General features: G+C 40.2%; 1 protein-coding gene across 2 annotated transcripts in view; it reads left to right on the top strand.

Annotated features, from left to right (window-relative positions):
- WIF1 (WNT inhibitory factor 1) overlaps positions 1–18,444 on the top strand; it is an 88,015-nt gene that overhangs the window by 53,693 nt on the left and 15,878 nt on the right. For both annotated transcript variants that reach the window (XM_043446330.1, XM_043446329.1), the window contains exons 4-5: positions 13,494–13,634; positions 14,524–14,619. In XM_043446330.1, coding sequence (XP_043302265.1) covers positions 13,494–13,634; positions 14,524–14,619 — 237 coding nt within the window. The remainder of the gene's footprint in view (positions 1–13,493; positions 13,635–14,523; positions 14,620–18,444) is intronic.

The following is an 18,444-nucleotide window of genomic DNA, read 5'->3' as shown; positions in this document are numbered from 1 at the left end:
GGCTTTCTATTCTGTTCCATTGATCTATATTTCTGTCTTTGTGCCAGTACCATACTGTCTTGATGACTGTGGCTTTGTAGTAGAGTCTGAAGTCAGGCAGGTTGATTCCTCCAGTTCCATTCTTCTTTCTCAAGATTACTTTGGCTATTCGAGGTTTTTTGTATTTCCATACAAATTGTGAAATTATTTGTTCTAGTTCTGTGAAAAATACCATTGGTAGCTTGATAGGGATTGCATTGAATCTATAGATTGCTTTGGGTAGAATAGCCATTTTGACAATATTGATTCTTCCAATCCATGAGCATGGTATGTTTCTCCATCTGTTTGTGTCCTCTTTGATTTCTTTCATCAGTGTTTTATAGTTTTCTATGTATAGGTCTTTTGTTTCTTTAGGTAGATATACTCCTAAGTATTTTATTCTTTTTGTTGCAATGGTGAATGGTATTGTTTCCTTAATTTCTCTTTCTGTTTTCTCATTGTTAGTGTATATGAATGCAAGGGATTTCTGTGTGTTAATTTTATATCCTGCAACTTTACTATATTCATTGATTAGCTCTAGTAATTTTCTGGTAGAGTCTTTAGGGTTTTCTATGTAGAGGATCATGTCATCTGCAAACAGTGAGAGTTTCACTTCTTCTTTTCCTATCTGGAATCCTTTTACTTCTTTTTCTGCTCTGATTGCTGTGGCCAAAACTTCCAACACTATGCCTTGAACAGTAGTGTGAGTGAGAGTGGGCACCCCTTGTCGTTCTGATTTCAGGGGGAAATGCTCTTCAATTTTTCACCATTGAGGGTGAGCTTGCTGTGGTTTGTCAATTATAGCTTTATTATGTTGAGGTCATGTTCCTTCTATTCCTGCTTTCTGGAGGGTTTTTATCATAAACAGATGTTAAATTTTGTCAAAGGATTTTTCTGCGTCTATTGAGATAATCATATGGTTTTATCTTTCAATTTGTTAATGTGGTGTATTACATTGATTGATTTGCAGATAAGAATCCTTGCATTCCTGGATAAAGCCCACTTGGTCATGATGTATGATTTTTCTAATATGTTGTTGGATTCTGTTTGCTATAATTTTGTTAATGATTTTTGCATCTATGTTCATCAGTGATATTGGCCTGTAGTTTTCTTTTTTTGTGGCATCTTTGTCTGGTTTTGGAATTAGGGTGATGGTGGCCTCATAGAATGAGTTTGGGAGTTTACCTTCTTCTGCAATTTTCTGGAAGAGTTTGAGTAAGATAGGTGTTAGCTCTTCTCTAAATTTTTGGTAGAATTCAGCTGTGAAGCCATCTGGTCCTGGGCTTTTGTTTGCTGGAAGATTTTTGATTACAGTTTCGATTTCCTTGCTTGTGATGGGTCTGTTAAGATCTTCTATTTCTTCCTGGTTCAGTTTTGGAAAGTTATACTTTTCTAAGAATTTGTCCATTTCATCCAAGTTGTCCATTTTATTGGCATAGAGCTGCTGGTAGTAGTCTCTTATGATCCTTTGTATTTCAGTGTTGTCTGTTGTGATCTCTCCATTTTCATTTCTAATTTTGTTAATTTGGTTCTTCTCTCTTTGTTTCTTAATGAGTCTTGCTAATGGTTTGTCAATTTTGTTTATTTTTTCAAAAACCAGCTTTTAGCTTTGTTGATTTTTGCTATGGTCTCTTTAGTTTCTTTTGCATTTATTTCTGCCCTAATTTTTAAGATTTCTTTCCTTCTGCTAACCCTGGGGTTCTTCATTTCTTCCTTCTCTAATTGCTTTAGGTGTAGAGTTAGGTTATTTATTTGGCTTTTTTCTTTGTTTCTTGATGTAGCCTGTAATGCTATGAACCTTCCCCTTAGCACTGCTTTTACAGTGTCCCATAGGTTTTGGGTTGTTGTGTTTTCATTTTCATTCATTTCTATACATATTTTGATTTCTTTTTTGATTTCTTCTATGATTTGTTGGTTATTCAGAAGCGTGTTCTTTAGCCTCCAGGTGTTTGAATTTTTAACAATTTTTTTCCTGTAATTGAGATCTAATCTTACTGCACTGTGGTCAGAAAAGATGACTGGAATGATTTCAATTTTTTTGAATTTTCCAAGACTAGATTTATGGCCCAGGATGTGATCTATTCTGGAGAAGGTTCCGTGTGCACTTGAGAAAAAGGTGAAGTTGCTTGTTTTGGGGTGAAATGTCCTATAGATATCAATTAGGTCTAGCTGGTCCATTGTGTCATTTAAAGTTTGTGTTTCATTGTTAATTTTCTGTTTAGTTGATCTATCCATTGTTGTGAGTGGGGTATTAAAGTCTCCCACTATTATTGTGTTACTATTAATTTCCTCTTTCATACTCGTTAGTGTTTGCCGTACATATTGCGGTGCTCCTATGTTGGGTGCATATATATTTATAATTGTTATATTTTCTTCTTGGATTGATCCTTTGATCATTATGTAGTGTCCTTCTTTGTCTCTTTTCACAGCTTTTATTTGAAAGTCTATTTTATCTGATATGAGTATTGCGACTCCTGTTTTCTTTTGGTCTCCATTTGCATGAAATATTTTTTTCCAGCCCTTCACTTTTAGTCTGTATGTGTCTCTTGTTTTGAGGTGGGTCTCTTGTAGACAGCATATATAGGGGTCTTGTTTTTGTATCCATTCAGCCAATCTTTGTCTTTTGGTTGGGGCATTCAACCCATTTACATTTAAGGTAATTATTGATAGGTGTGGTCCCGTTGCCATTTACTTTGTTGTTTTGGGTTCACGTTTATACAACCTTTCTGCATTTCCTGTCTAGAGAAGATCCTTTAACATTTGTTGAAGAGCTGGTTTGGTGGTTCTGAATTCTCTCAGCTTTTGCTTGTCTGTAAAGCTTTTGAATTCTCCTTCATATCTGAATGAGATCCTTGCTGGGTACAGTAATCTAGGTTGTAGGTTATTCTCTTTCATTACTTTCAGGACGTCCTGCCATTCCCTTCTGGCCTGGAGGGTTTCTATTGATAGGTCAGCTGTTATCCTTATGGGAATCCCTTTGTGTGTTATTTGTTGTTTCTCCCTTGCTGCTTTTAATATTTGTTCTTTGTGTTTGATCTTTGTTAATTTGATTAATATGTGTCTTGGGGTGTTTTGCCTTGGGTTTATCCTGTTTGGGACTCTCTGGGTTTCTTGGACTTGGGTGGCTATTTCCTTCCCCATTTTAGGGAAGTTTTCAGCTATTATCTCCTCGAGTATTTTCTCATGGCCTTTCTTTTTGTCTTCTTCTTCTGGGACTCCTATGATTCGAATGTTGGGGCGTTTCACAGTGTCCCAGAGGTCCCTGAGGTTGTCCTCATTTCTTTTTATCCTTTTTTCTTTTTTCCTCTCTGCTTCATTTATTTCCACCATTTTATCTTCTACCTCACTTATCCTATCTTCTGCCTCCGTTATTCTACTCTTGGTTCCCTCCAAAGTGTTTTTGATCTCATTCATTGCATTGTTCATTTTTAATTGACTCTTTTTTATTCCTTCTAGGTCTTTATTAAACAATTCTTGTATCTTTTCAATCTTTGTCTCCAGGCTATTTATCTGTAACTCCATTTTGTTTTCAAGATTTTGGATCATTTTTATTATCATTATTCTAAATTCTTTTTCAGGTAGATTCCCTATCTCCTCCTCTTTTGTTTGACTTGGTGGGCATTTTTTCATGTTCCTTTACCTGTTGGGTATTTCTTTGCCTTTTCATCTTGTTTAGATTGCTGTGTCTGGAGTGGACTTTCTGTATTCTGGAGGTCTGTGGTTCCTTTTTATTGTGGAGGATTTACCAGTGGGTGGGGTTAGACGATTGGCTTGTCAAGGTTTCCCGGTTAGGGAAGCTTGCGTCAGTGTACTGGTGCGTGGAACTTGATTTCTTCTTTTTGGAGAGCAATGGAGTGCCCAGTAATGAGTTTTGAGATGGGTCTATGTGTTAGGTGTCACCTTGGGCAGTCTGTATGTTGACATTCGGGGCTATGTTCCTGTGTTGCTGGAGAATTTGCGTGGTATGTCTTGCTCTAAAACTTACTGGCTCTTGGGTGGTGGTTGGTTTCAGTGTAGGTATGGAGGCTTTTGGACGGTCACTTATTGCTTAAAGTTCCATGTAGTCAGGAGTTTTCTGGTGTTCTCACGTTTTGGGCTTAAGTTTCCTGCCTCTGGATTTCAGTTTTATTCTTCCTGTAGTCTCAGGACTTCTCCAACTATACAGCACTGATAATAAAACTTCTAGGTTAATGGCGAAAAGATTCTCCCCTGTTAGGGACACCCAGAGAGGTTCACAGAGTTACATGAACAGGAGAAAAGGGAGGAGGGAGATAGAGATGAGCAGGAGGAGAAAAAGGGGGACTCAAGAGGAGAGAGAGAGATCTACGCAGCTGTCTGTTCCCAGAGTGTTCTCCGTATCTCAGACACCTACAAGGATTCACAGAATTGGATTGGGAAGAGAAGGGGAAAGGATGAAATAGAGGTGTTCTGAGGTAGAAAACAGAGAGTCAAGATTGGGAGAGAATAATCTTCGGTTTAAAGATAGGGCTTCTCTTTTTTTTTTTTTGGTAAGGTTATAGTGTAGTGAAAATGAAAATGAAGAGTAGTAGAGGAGTACTAGAGGACTTTAAAAGAAATAAGAGAAAAAGAAAAATAGAAAATAAAAGAGAAAACGGAAAGGAAAAAAAAGAAGAAAAAAGAAGAAAAAAGAAAAAGAAAAAAAGAAAAAAAAACAAAAAAAAAAGAAAGAAAGGAAAAAAAAAAAATTTTTTTTCCCCCTAATTAAAAAAATCGTAAAAATCTATGAAAATGAAAGTTAAGGAGTAATGGGGGAGTAATAGGGAATTTTAAAGGAAAATAAAAGAGAAAAAATAAAAAAGAAAAAATATAAAAAGAAAAAAAAATTTTTTTTTTTTTTTCCTTACTTAGAAAAAAAAAGTAAAAATATATCTAGGAGTTTCTCTGGAGCTGCTGCGCTCAGTGTGGGTTCGGCTCAGTTTCAGATAGCTCCTCGTTCCAGCTTACACTTCTCGATATCTACAGGGCCCTTCCAGTGAAGTCGGTGTTTTCTAGAGGGATTTTAATCTGTTGCACCAGTCCCTTCTGAAGCGGTTCCCTTTGTTTATTTGGCTTCTGTTTGCCGGTCTCTTCAGAGCCTCATTTCCGCCCTGACACAGGCGGGCGGAGGTGGACTCTTATTCAGTCAGCTAGTTCCGTTGCGCTGCTGGGAGGGGCTGGCGCTGCGGGGCGGGGCTGACGCTGCGGGGCGGGGCTGACGCTGCGGGGAGGGGCTGGCCCTGCGGGGGCGGGCTGGCGCTGCCGGGAGGGGCTGACGCTGCTTTCTCCGTCTGCCGCTGCTCAGGCTCCCGGCTGTTCTATATGGAGCGCGCCCCGCGCTGCGCTAGGTTCCAGCCCTCGGGTGTTACACAAAAGCGCGGAAGGAAAAGCTGCGCCTGCTCTCTGTGCCTTCCCCGTCAGAGCGGTCCAGGCAGCGAGGGGCTTGATGGGCGCACTATCCCCAGGTGTGGCGCACTCACTCCCTTCCGCGGACCCAGTCTCAGTTTCCGCTGGCGCCAGTCGGGTGCGCGCGCCTTCCGCCCTCCGCGTCCCCAGCCCCAGTCCCGCCCGCGCCGGTCGGGTGCCTGCGCCCTGTGTCTCGCCGCGACCTTCCCTTCCCCCCTGCCTCCTGCCTCCGGCGGGGCTGGGCGGGTCCGCAGCCTGCGACCTCTTCTTGGGACTTTCTCCGTCCCTTTGTTCTGCGAACGGCCGGCAGTGTGTTCCGGCTGGTCAACTCTCTCCCCCTTGGTCTCCCACAGTTCAAGTTGGCACCTCACAGAAGCTCCCTCCGATTGTCCTCAGGGCACTCAGGCCCGGACCCTAGCCCAAGCAAGGCCGCCTAAGACTCCCTTCCCGGGACGGGTCTCCGTCCTTAGCTCTTTTGTCTCACTTTTTATCCTTTATATTTTGTCCTACCTCCTTTCGAAGACAATGGTCTGCTTTTCTGGGCGCCTGATGACCTCAGCTAGCGATCAGAAGTTGTTTTGTGAGGTTTGCTCTGCATTCAGTTATTCTTTTGATGAATTTGTAGGAGAGAAAGTGGTCTCCCCGTCCTACTCCTCCGCCATCTTGGCTCCTCCCCCCTTTTATTTTTTTTGAGGAGGGTTTAAAATCCTGTGTGGTCAAAACTATCTTTCATTTGTGATGGACAGCGTTCATTATTTGTAGCCTTTTTAACGATGGCCATTCTGACCAATGTGAGGTGGTATGTCATTTTAGTTTTGATTTGAGTTTCTCTAATAATTAGTGATACTGAGCATCTTTTCATGTGCCTGTTGGCTGTCTGCATCTCTTCTTTGGAGAAATATCTGTTTGGATCTTCTGCCCATTTTCTGATTGGGTGGTTCGTTTTTTTTATATTGAGCTGTATAAACCGTTTGCATATTTTGGAGATTAGCCCCTTGTCAGTCACATCATTTGTGAATATTGTCTCCTAGTCCATAGGTTGCCCTTTCATTTTGCCTATGGTTTCCTCCCTACAGAGCTCATTTAAATTGATGAAACAGGAAATCAGGCACCCTTACAGAGTCCGTTTTCAGGTTGTGATTATCTACTACTTCCAGATGTATCTGTATTGACACATCCCAGCACTCTAAGAGTTGGGGACTAAATAAGCACAGAGTTTTTCTAATCTTCTGGCTTAGGTGCCCATGTGATATAGACAGGAAGAGTGAATCTGAGTTTCTCGTGGGTCATCCCAATGCCGCTGCTATGACTCACAGCCCTCTCAGAGGATTTGCTTCTGATCGAGATGGAAGCTCCCATGAAGGAAAAGGCCTTGGGTTCCGGAGATACACTTAACTGAGGTTTATAGCCCCAAGGATGTCATATCCATTTCCAAATACAGGGACACTGCAATTCTGCTCAGATGATCGTGCTTGTACTATTGCATACTGCTGCATCATGGAGACAAGAAAGTTCTTAGAATATGACCACCAAATTCTTAGAATAGGACATTACTCAGTCTTGTGCCTTGTCAGTTGATGTTCCTTTTTGGTCAAAGATAATTTTCTATAAAATTTTTCTTGATATTTTTTGCTCTTTTAAGAAGTGGTCAGGAATAAGAAGTATACAACGTGTCTCTCAATTTTCATTTTATATTTTTGAATTTCTCTTTCATCGTTTCCTGTTATTAAAAAACCGCAAACTCATTTAACCCTTTGAAAATGCATTAATTAAATTAATTGCACAGTGACACCTGTTCAACTTAAAGTTAATCTTGTATCTTTGGGTTTCTAATCAAATGCTTGTCTCCAAAATCTTCCCAGCTTTATTAATTTTTTGTGTCTGGTGGGGGAAAAAAAGCTTACTGAAAATCTACTTCTTGGGATGTTGAAACTGTAAGGTTTTGAATATACAATATATTTCAATTGGTTACATTTAGAGAAAACATCATTTACTAATAATTTAGAATCTTTATAAATCAAATGTCGAGGGGAAAGTGGATGATGCATTAAACAAGGTAAGACTAAAAAGAACAAACCTTCTGGGATGAGGTGATTCATGCATGTGTGTGCATACGCACACACATACACTTTACACAGATAACCTCCTCTCCTACCACATAGGCTTTTGGAAGCAGATGTAGGATTTGTTTGCAGAAACGCAGGTGCATGAAGTTTATGGGAATTTTGGTCCATTGCAGGGCAGTTATTCATTGCCTCATTAAGCTCAGTACCCCCAGCCTGAGCCATGAGGGTAACTTGAATTATTAAAAAGTAATCAAATCAGTGTGTCTTGCTCCTAAGCATCCAGGTAGCATTTGTTACTCCGCTGGCCTATTTAATATCCTCAAGCTGCTAAGGTGTTCTTTTATCCTACAGACTCCTATGTGCCTAAGCATTGCATGAAATAGAAAACTCTTGATCTTTAACAGTTAGGAAGTGCCTGGCTTCTGGCGTCAGAAGGGAATAAAAACAGGAAATACAAACCGCAGGGTGGTTCAGTAAAATGCCTGAGTTGGATAACAAAAAACATTTTCCATCAAGCCAAGGCTTGGCCTGTTGGAACACACTGTCTCTGTCATCCCATGAAACCAAGGCAGCAGGAATGCTTCTCAACCAAGACCATCAGAAATCCAATGCGTAGGAATTGTCAAATAGGTGTTCATGCTGGGCGGACCATCTTCTTCTCGGTGACCCCCGTTCTGAGCAGAAAGTGAGGCCCAGAGTAGATGCTCAGTAAGTATTGCGGGGAGAATGAATGGTTGTCAGCACAGCGTGGAGCATGGATGACTACTTGTGTTGAATGCCTTATATTCATGGAGCAGCATATAATCATGTGATATTGAGGATGAACTCTGGCCTAGCCTGCCTTTCTCATTTCTTCCTTTGTTGGGAGGCAGTGGCTTGCATGACCAAGGCTGAGATTGTGTGAGCACCGCCGGTCTCAGTGTAGAAGAGCGTTTAATCAGGATGAGTTTCTTGTTTACGTCTATAGAAGAGTTAGTTTATGTGCAGTTGGTGGCACATCAGAGTGTCCTCGAATGCCATGTGAGTTATGTTCAATCTACTTGAGCTTTTCTGAGTTGCTGTAATTTACCCTGGTCTCGATCATACAACCTCGATGGCATGGAATTCACAACATCTGGCCTCATTTGCCTCTAGCTTTAGGTAAAAGTGGCTCTCTGCTCATAGGCTTATTGCTGCAAAAGCCCATGGTGACTTTCACATTTCTGTTATTCCTTGGAAATAGAGAGCCTGTGCTTGTTTGCCCCTTTGAGGTCTTTTTCTTTATGCATGTGTTTTTTCTGAGTGCACACTGTTCATATTTTACTCTGTCTCCCACTGCCTAAGGGGTATTTCTGTCTCTTTCTGTGCAGGTGTGCACATGTATATGTGCAAGTGTGTGTCTGTGTGTATAAAGGCATATGGATGTGTCTCCCATAAGGTATATCTTTGTTACTGTTGGTGCCTAGTTTGTGACAATGTAGTAGGTGCTGAGGTTATAGAAACACATACCATAGGGTCCTTCCCTTTGAGAATCACATTCTTAGCAAAAGATTTGTTGTTTGCTGTTGTTTAGTGGCTCAGTCGTGTCTGACTCTTTTGTGACCCCATGGACTGTAGCCCACCAGGCTTCTCTGTCCATGGGATTTCCCAGGCAAGAATTCTGGAGTGGGTTGCCATTTCCTTCTCCAGGGGATCGTCCTGATCCAGGGATCAAACCTGCGTCTCCTGCATTGGCGGGTGGATTCTTTACTACTGAGCTGTCTGGGAAGCCTAGCAAAGGATGCAGAATCATAATCATCTCATTAGATTATAATGCAACTGTATACAGAGGTATATGTGAAATGATGCCATTGGGGGGTGTTAGGGAAACCTACAGAGAACGAGTGCTGTTTAATTTGGGTCTTGAGAGGTGAGTGGGAGAACTCTGGACAGAAAAGAGAAAGAACATTCCAGGCAGCAGAAGGGGTGTGCAGAGTCAGGCACTGCGGACATGCACCACATGTTTGGGAACTGAAAGAATCTATTTTGAGTTGAGCACAGGTTATATACACGTCACTGAAAATGAGGCTAACTAAAGTCAGGTTTTGTTTTTCTAAGCAAAATTCTTTGAAATATGTTTAAAAAGGTGTTCAATTATAATTCATATTATCTGAACGGTCTTACAGATAAAATTTATAAACAGAAAACAGGACAAGTAGAATTTGCAGAAAAGGAATAAAATTTCTATTTCACATTTCAAAGCTGAAAAGTGGGCAAGTGTAATTAGTGCAATTTATACAATTTTCATTAATTTCTACTTTTACTTTAAAAGTGAATTTATTGAAACTCATAAACTATGTCCCTCCTAACTTCTGAACTTTATTTCCTAGTTCCTTTCAAATCATTCTGTACTGAGGTTAACATAACAGTTATGTTTACATGCCTCCTATATCAAAAGAGGTGAATATACATAGGAAAATATTTTTACCTAGGGTGAGAGGATTTTTCATCTGTTCATCTTTCACTGGAAGTTGAATTTGTCAGGTTGAAACTACAATATATAAGTAAAATAAGCACAATTTTAAACCTAGAGTTTATTATACCTTTACATGATGAAGATAGAAAATACTTCCTGTTATATTAATGTTCATTGAGTATAATCTTAGATTGGTAAAAAAAATTCTTTTCTATTTATTTACTCAGAAGATGAAGATGTCACATCTTTAGTTTTCTGCCAAGATTGCCTCAAGTTTTCCTATTCAAAAAGATAAAAGACTTTATTTTCCTCTGTTTGCATTTGGCTTAATTTTGCAGAACTATGCTATATGTGTGTTTTTTTAATAACTTTTTAAAATGAAAGACATGTTTGATGGTGAACAGTAACATTGCAGTTTTAACCTTTCCAATGACAGGTCTTTCCACACCAAAAAAAAAAAAATTTTTTTAAACTACATTAGTAGTATTATTATTGATCTTATGGCAAAAGGAGGAGACTGAGGCCTGAGAAGTTTAACTAGACCATGTGATCCATCCAAATCAATGGATCACAGCAAGTGCAATTCTCCACCTGATCCTGTTTTAAGCATTAGACAATATGCTCCTAAGACATTTATGCATCTGTTGTGAAGTTACAATATAGGCAAATTGAACTTAGGTTATAAAAATTGAGACCCAAAGACTCCAATAGTTGCAGACTCAAACATTAAGCTACTTTGAATTCTAACTGGTCTGTAGCTTTAAACATGTGTCAATGTTTGCTTTATTTTTCTAGATGTTTTGAATGATTAAAATATTGAACTGTCACAAAATATCTCCAAAATAAATCATTGAGACGTCAGTGCCACAAAAGCCTGGGGTTTTTAATCTTGTTTGCTAAAGCACCCCCCTGCTTAGAACGGTGTCACATGGTAACATCAGGAAGTGTTTACTGAATGGTTGAACCCTTTGTGTGAGCTCAGTTATGTCCAGCTCTGCCGTTTCCTACTCCAGGGGATCTTCCTGACCCAGGGATGGAACCTGAGTCTCTTGCTTCTTCTGCATTGGCAGGCAGATTCTTTACCACTAGTGCTACCTGAAAACTGCTTGTATTTTGACTCAAATTTGTATTTATCCATTTAAAGGGAAAAATTCATCTTGAAAACTCTAAAGAAGTTACTTATGGCATGTTTTCTTTCTGTTGGACTTTACATCCTCATTTTCCTTCTGTGGGATTGCTCAGAGCCATGTTGTTTAGGTGGGACTATTTGTGGCTCAGACGGTAAGGAATCTGCCTGCAATGCAGGAGACTGGGGTTCTATCCCTGGGTCAGGAAGGTCCCCTGCAGAAGAGAATGGCTACCCACTCCAGTATTTTTGCCTGGAGAATTCCATGGACAGAGGTGCCTGGTGGGCTATAGTCCATGGGATGGCAAAGAGTTAGATACAACTAAGTGACTGACACTCACTCATATTGTTTAGGGCCAGGGAACTCTGTGCATCTTGGTACCTACGTTGAACTTAGAGGCTATGTTGACTAATCACACATTTACATGAGAATGTTCCAGATTGTCTAGAAGACCCCCTGATGACTTGAGCACATGGACATGTAGTCATAACTTAGATTTGTAAATGGTTTGCTTTTAGCACATCTGGAAATATGGACAAACTAGTAATTATTCTTAAGTGAATTTCCCATACATATTATAAGACATGTTCTGATATTTGATATCTAAGATATGTTTTGCAACTTAACAATGCTGATAAACAGAAATGAAGATGAGTTTGCATACAAGGATCTTCTCTTCCATCCGAAGATTTTGAAAGCTAAAAAAACTCTGAAGTGCCTTGAAGAGAATTAGGTGGGCTACAAAGTAGAGGTCAGTAAGGTCCAAGAAAAAGATAAATCTGAACAGTGTGGTAAAGCAGATTCTGAAAGTTCTGTCTTTTAGGTTCTTCCATGTTCCAGACAATTACTGGCCTACCCATCTGTCCAAGAGTCATGAGAAAAACACTTTATATCTGAACAAAGTGAAAATGCATTGTAGAGTTAACAATTGAAAGAAATTACCTGTCAGCTCCTTCACCTTCTTTTGAAATGGAAATCCCTACAATGGATTTTAGTGTTTTGTAAACTTACATTTTCATATATAAGATTTCATTTAACCAAGGTTTTCCATGGGGACATTTTTACTTTGGAACTTCAGAAACAATTTTGGTTTTTCCTCTCTTTATAGTTCTGTTAAACTGTCCCCCACCCCCCCACCATTTAATTGATTATTTGCAATGGTCAGATCTCAAGATTCAGGAAAGAAATTCATGTTATTTGGAGAAGGGCACAGTAATGAACACTGACAATGCCAAAGCCTTGAGAGTAGGTTTTCAGTTGCCAAGCATGTTAAGAAGATTTTATGACCAGCTGGTGTGCAGTGCCTTATGGAAGACAGAAGATCAGTTTCTAGCTCATTTCTTCTTATAAACCTAGGGAGAGGTTTATAAAAACTCTTAAGGGAAAGAATTTTTCTTGGTGTGGTATGATTTTCCCAAGCTTGGCAATAACCATAACCTGCCATACAGAAACAAAATGAAGCAGAATTTCATATGTATGCCCCTTAGTAATATTTCTCCTATTCATAAGGAAGAACTGGAATCTAGTGGATCAGCTAGATCAGTTTTCCCCAGTGGATATGTGATGGTAATCCTGTGGATTTCAGAAATGTTATATAGTCAGCCTCTCAGCCAATGGCTTGAGCCAGTTTCTGCCTAATGACTTGTGGGTACTTCACAGTTGGTGGCCCCCTCACCCCCTTGTACACCAGCATTAGTTCCCACTCTCTGCAGAGTCACACCCAGATCCCCAAGTGATCATCCATCTCACTGAAAAGAAGTAGCTCCTATTCAGGAACCTAAACCATTAGATATACGTCTATTGTGAGATTATTTCACCACAGCAAACTCTCTTCTAAATCCCTAAGATGTGAACACTTCTTAATATTGACCAATAGCCTGAGGAAATACTAACTTCATTAACTCGGTCCAATGACTAGGGTCTAGTCTGAGTTGTAGTATATTTCCAAATGAGATACTTTGTCACTTTCAACCATAGAGAGTAAAAGTAAACCAGCTTATAGAGCTTTATTTAATGGCTTCTGGAATGTGATTTTTAGCTCTTTTTGAATTAAATGGAGGCTGGTAAAGATGCTCACAAAGTTTCTTTTCCTAATTAATTAACTAATTAATCTAAGCTACCTATTTGCACCTTTACTTTTCAGAGAAAATTTTACGATCTTTTTTTCAAGATGGTACAAGTTCAGACTATGAACAGATTATCCTCAGTTTTATATTAGTAGGGGACAAATTAATGAGGATCATTAATTCTTTCTCTACCCAGCACAATGTACATGTTCTAGGGTGAATGCCCAGATAGTCAAAATATAGCCCTTACTTTAGTGGAGAAACAAGAATGTCAAATAACGGAATGGAAACATTTTTGTTTTGTTCTTTGCTCTCTTACTGAGGTGTCTGAATGGAATCAACTAGATAAGCTGTTTCTCCATACTTCCTTTTTCTTTAGTTGTTCAAGTTGGTTTCCCATGTCTCGGCAAACAAGATGGAGTGGCAGCATTTGAAGTGAATGTGATTGTCATGAATTCTGAAGGCAACACCATCCTGCAGACACCTCAGAATGCCATCTTCTTTAAAACATGTCAACAAGGTAATCAGTGACGGTGACTCGAGAGAAGACATAAAACTTCCAGGTGTGATTTGGACAAAAAATTGTAGCTAGCTAGCTAATTATTTTGTATAATTATAACCACACCAGTGGGAGGGGGGACTGCTAAGTGCAGGGTCCAGGAATAGTACTAAGATAGACTTGCTCTACTTTGACCCCACTCACAATTTTAGGGATGCCAGTACCCTTCAAAATGCTCTGTCCTCCACCTCTTTATCTCCCTCTTCCAGCATAGTCTTTGGGAGTCCTCAACCTCATAGCAAGGTCACCAGTCATCACCAGCAACTACCACTGCCCATACCCACTGCCAAACGCTTGATCCTTCTGACTTTCATGGAAAAGAGGTCACTGCCATCTCACCAGTGATCTCTGCCAGGCAAAGTCACCTCCCACCACAGCCCGGGGAACCAGGGAAAGGAAGGCCTGTCCCCTTCCCTGTTCTGATATAAGCTCTTCCAGCACAGAATTTTAGCTCTGGAGGCTTTCAGTGCCCTAGAGATGTACCAAGAGGTCATTACCCCTTCTGAAAATGAATACAGAGGGCAATATCCATCATTCTGTCTCAGTGTGAATTGAAGGTTCAGTGCAGTAAATTGATAGGTGAGATGAAGGAAGAACATAAAGCTTGCTTTGCCTTCTTCCATGAGCCCCTTACTGTCAAAAGTAGGATTGAGAGAAGCAACGTCTTACTTTCCTGAAAACTTAAGAAAGTACAAGTGATGTAGAGAGAATGAAGTGGAAATATTGGTATTCAATAAATTACAGTCGGTGTGCTGGGGAAAATGTGACCGCTCACCTCTTCATGCTCCCCGTAATTCACTCCATATGTTTTGAAAAGTGGCTATATAAAGCTTGTTTCTCTTTGGTGAAGCTGAGTGCCCAGGAGGATGCCGAAATGGAGGCTTTTGTAATGAAAGGCGGGTCTGCGAATGTCCCGATGGATTCTACGGCCCTCACTGTGAGAAAGGTAAAGACACGGACAGCCGGCTCCCCTGGCTTGCTCCTTAGTGAGATGGGTGTCACACGGGAGCCCCGCATGTATTTTTAGCCCATCCCCTGAAATTATCTTTCTGGTCACATTATATGGATTCTTGCAGTCTTAAAAAGCCACAGGAAAGCTATTGGAAAGTGTTTCTCCTAGGAGTGGTTTTCTGTTAAATCAATATGTGGTGGCAGGCGCAGAAAGCTGGCACAAGGTCTTCATTCTCTGTGGCCACTTTTACTCTCCTCCACGCCCCCCACCCGGGTTCACTATTATATACACTCTGCTTTGGCATAATCTTACAGAAGTTTTGAGTTTTTCTCCCTCCACTAAAATGGGTTTTTAAAAGAGTATTGTGACCAATTTGAAAGTATCTACTCCAATTAAAAGTAGCTTGAATCACAGTTAAGTCTACACCTGAGTTATGAAGGTGCTCTAGGCAAAAAAGGGAGGATGAAGATCATTTGTGTAGTAAATATATCTGTTCCAGTGAAATCACTACTAAGAAAGTTATACGAAAAAAAGAGATGAACATGAAAATGTTTATTAATCACATGACTGGATGCATGTTTAGTCTTTCAGTTGTGTCCAACTCTCAACCACAAAGGTATATAAACCACAAGCTCACATATACTGAGCTTATTTAACAAGAATAAGCAAAGTATTTTTCATCTTCAAAAAAATAAGAATTTTTCTTGTTTGCATTGATTTTTTTCTTTATTTTTTGGATTGAAGTATTTGATTTACAATGTTGTTAGCTTCAAGTATACAGCAAGATGATTCCGTTATTCATACATATGTATCTATTTTTTCAGGTTCTTTTCCCTTATGTGCTATTACAAAATACTGAGTATAGTTTCCTAAGCTACACTAGGTCCTTGTTGATTATCTGTTCTATATATAGTGGTATAAATATATAAATTCCAAACTCCAAATTTATCCCTCTCTGGGCCTCCTTTCCCCTTTGGTAACCGTAAGTTTGCTCTCTATGTCTATAGGTCTGTTTCTTCTTTGCATATAAGTTCATTTGTATCATGTTTTTAGATTCCACATGATAAGCCATGCCATATGATATTTGTCTTTCCCTTCCTTACTTCACTTAGGATGATAATCTCTAAGTCCACCCATTTTGCTGCAAATGGCATTATTTTATTCTTTTATGCCTGAGTATTATTCCACTGTGTGTGTATGTATACCATGTCTTTATCCATTCATCTGTCAATGTACATTTAAGTTACTTCCATGTCTTGGCTATTATATATAGTGCTGCAATGAACACTGGGGTGCATGTATATTTTCAAATTCTGGTTTTCTCTGGATATATGCCTAGGAGTGGGATTGCAGGATCATATGGTAATTCTATTTTCAGTTTTTTGGGAACCTCCATACTGTTCTCCATAGTGACTGCACCAATTTACATTCCCACCAATAGCGTAGGAGGGTTCTTCTTTCCCCACACCCTCTCCAACATTTATTATTTGTAGAATTTTTGATGATGGCCAGTTTGATCAGTGTGAGGTGATATCTCATTGTAGCTTTGATTTGCATTTCTCTAATAATTAGTGATATTGAGCATCTTTTCATGTGCCTGGTAGTCCTCTATCTCTTCTTTGGAAAAATGTCTATTTAGAACTTCTGCCCATTTTTTGATTAGGTTGTTTGTTCTTTTGATATTGAACTGGTATGAGCTGTTTGTACACTTCAAAAATTAATCCCTTGGTGGTGACATCATTTGCAAATATTTTCTGCCTTTGTGCAGCTTGTCTTCTCATTTTGTTTATGGTTACCTTTACTATACAGAAGCTTTTAAGTTTAATTAGGTCATATTTGGTTTTGTTTTTATTTCCATTACTCTAGGGGATGAATCCCAAAAGATATTGCTGCAAATGTCAAAGAGTGTTCTGCCTGTTTTCCTTTAAGAGTATTATCGTGTCTGGTCTCATCTTTAGGTCTTTAATCCATTTTGGTTTTTATGTTTGTGTGTGTGTATGGTGTTAGACAATGTTCTAATTTCATCTTCTACACGGAGCTGTCCATGTTTCTCAGCACCACTTATTGAAGAGATCATCTTCTCTTCATTGCATGGACTTGCCTCCTTTGTCACAGATGAATTGACCATAGGTGTGCATAGGTTTATTTCTGGACTTTCTATCATGTTCCATTGATCTCTGTGCCTGGTTTTATGCAAGTGCCATACTATTTTGATGATTGTAGCCTTGTAGTATAATCTGAAGTCAGGGAGTCTGATTCCTCCAGCTTTGTTTTTCTTTCTCAAGATTACTTTGGCTGTTCCAGGGGTCTTTTGTGTTTCCATACAAATTTAAAAATTTTTGTCCTAGTTCTATGAAAAATGCCACTTGTAATTTGATAGGGATTACAGTGAATTTGTAGACTGCCTTGGGTAGTATGGTCATTTTAACAATATTGTTTCTTCCAATCTGAGAAGATGGTATATCTTTTCATCTGATTGTATTGTCTTCAATTTTTTTTTATCAGTGTCTTACAGTTTTTTTGAGTATAGATCTTTTGTCTTCTCAGATAGGTTTCTTCTTAGGTATTTTATTCTTTTTGATGTGATGGTAAGTGGGATTGTTTCCATGGTGTCCCAAAGCTGGTGTTGGCCTGCTAGTTGCAGGTCTGGGGCCCAGTTGGTCCCAGGGTAGGGTCTGGCCTGTTGTGGGTGGGCTAGGTCCTCAGACTGAGGGGTTGTGATTTTCCTGCATCTGGTATCTGCCTCTCAATGGGTGAGGCTGGTCTAGAGGCTTGTGTAGGCTTTCTGTGGAGAGGGGCCTTGTGAGTGAAGCCGGGTCTTGGCCCTCTGGTGGGGAGGGCCATGTCAAGGGGTGTCTCTAGTGGTGGTTGATGCTGGGAAAGATTGAGGGCAAGAGGAGAAGGGGGCAACAGAGGATGAGATGGTTGGATGGCATCATTGACATGTGGACATGAGTTTAAACAATCGTGAAGGACAGGGAAGCCTGCTGTGCTGCAGTCCATGGAGTCGCAAAGAGTCGCTAAGTCAGACATGACTTAGCAACTGAACAAGAAGAGGTGATTGTGGGCTCACAAAGTCTTTAAGTAGCCTGTCTGCTGATGAGCAGGCTGTGTTCCTACCCTGTTTATTGTTTGGCCTGAGGTGTACAAGCAATGGAGCCTATAGACTGCTGGGTGGGTTCAGGTCTTGGTGCCAAAATGTTGGCCTGGCTTCCAAGAGAGCTCATGCCAGTGAAAATTCCCTGAATCTTCTGACCAGCGTCCTTGTCCCCAGAGTGAGCCACAGCTTCCCCCCACCTCTCCTGGAGACCCTCCAAGACTAGGTAGGTCTAGCCCAGGCTCCTATAAAGTCACTACTTTTGCCCTGGGTCTTGGTAACACAAGGCCTTGGTATGCCCTCCAAGAGTGGAGTCTCTGCTTCCCGCAGTCCAGCAGAGCTCCTGAACTCAAGTCCTGCACGCAATGCCAGACCCCCAGCCTGGGGAGCCTGACGTGGGACTCAGAACTGTCACTCCTGTGGGAGAACTTCTGCAATCTTCTCAGCCTGCAGGTCACCCACCCAGCGGATATGGGATTTGATTGTGTAGAGGGTGTCCCCTCCTACTCTCTTGTTGTGGTTCCTTCTTTATATCTTGAATGTAGAATATCTTTTTTGGTAGATTCCAGTGTTTTTTTTTTCCCATCAATGATTGTTTAGCAGCTGTGATTTTGGTGTTCTCATGAGAGGAGGTGAGCTCAAGGTCCTTCTATTCCACCATCTCATTCTGATCTCCATCTGGACTGATTTTGAAATTGAAAGATTGAGGAAATAAGGCAGAA

The sequence above is a fragment of the Cervus canadensis genome, chromosome 25 (genome assembly GCF_019320065.1).
Source record: "Cervus canadensis isolate Bull #8, Minnesota chromosome 25, ASM1932006v1, whole genome shotgun sequence".
In the NCBI taxonomy this organism is placed as follows: Eukaryota; Metazoa; Chordata; class Mammalia; order Artiodactyla; family Cervidae; genus Cervus; species Cervus canadensis.
The sequence above is the reverse complement of the archived record's forward strand: the minus strand, read 5'-3'. Positions and strand labels throughout refer to the sequence as shown.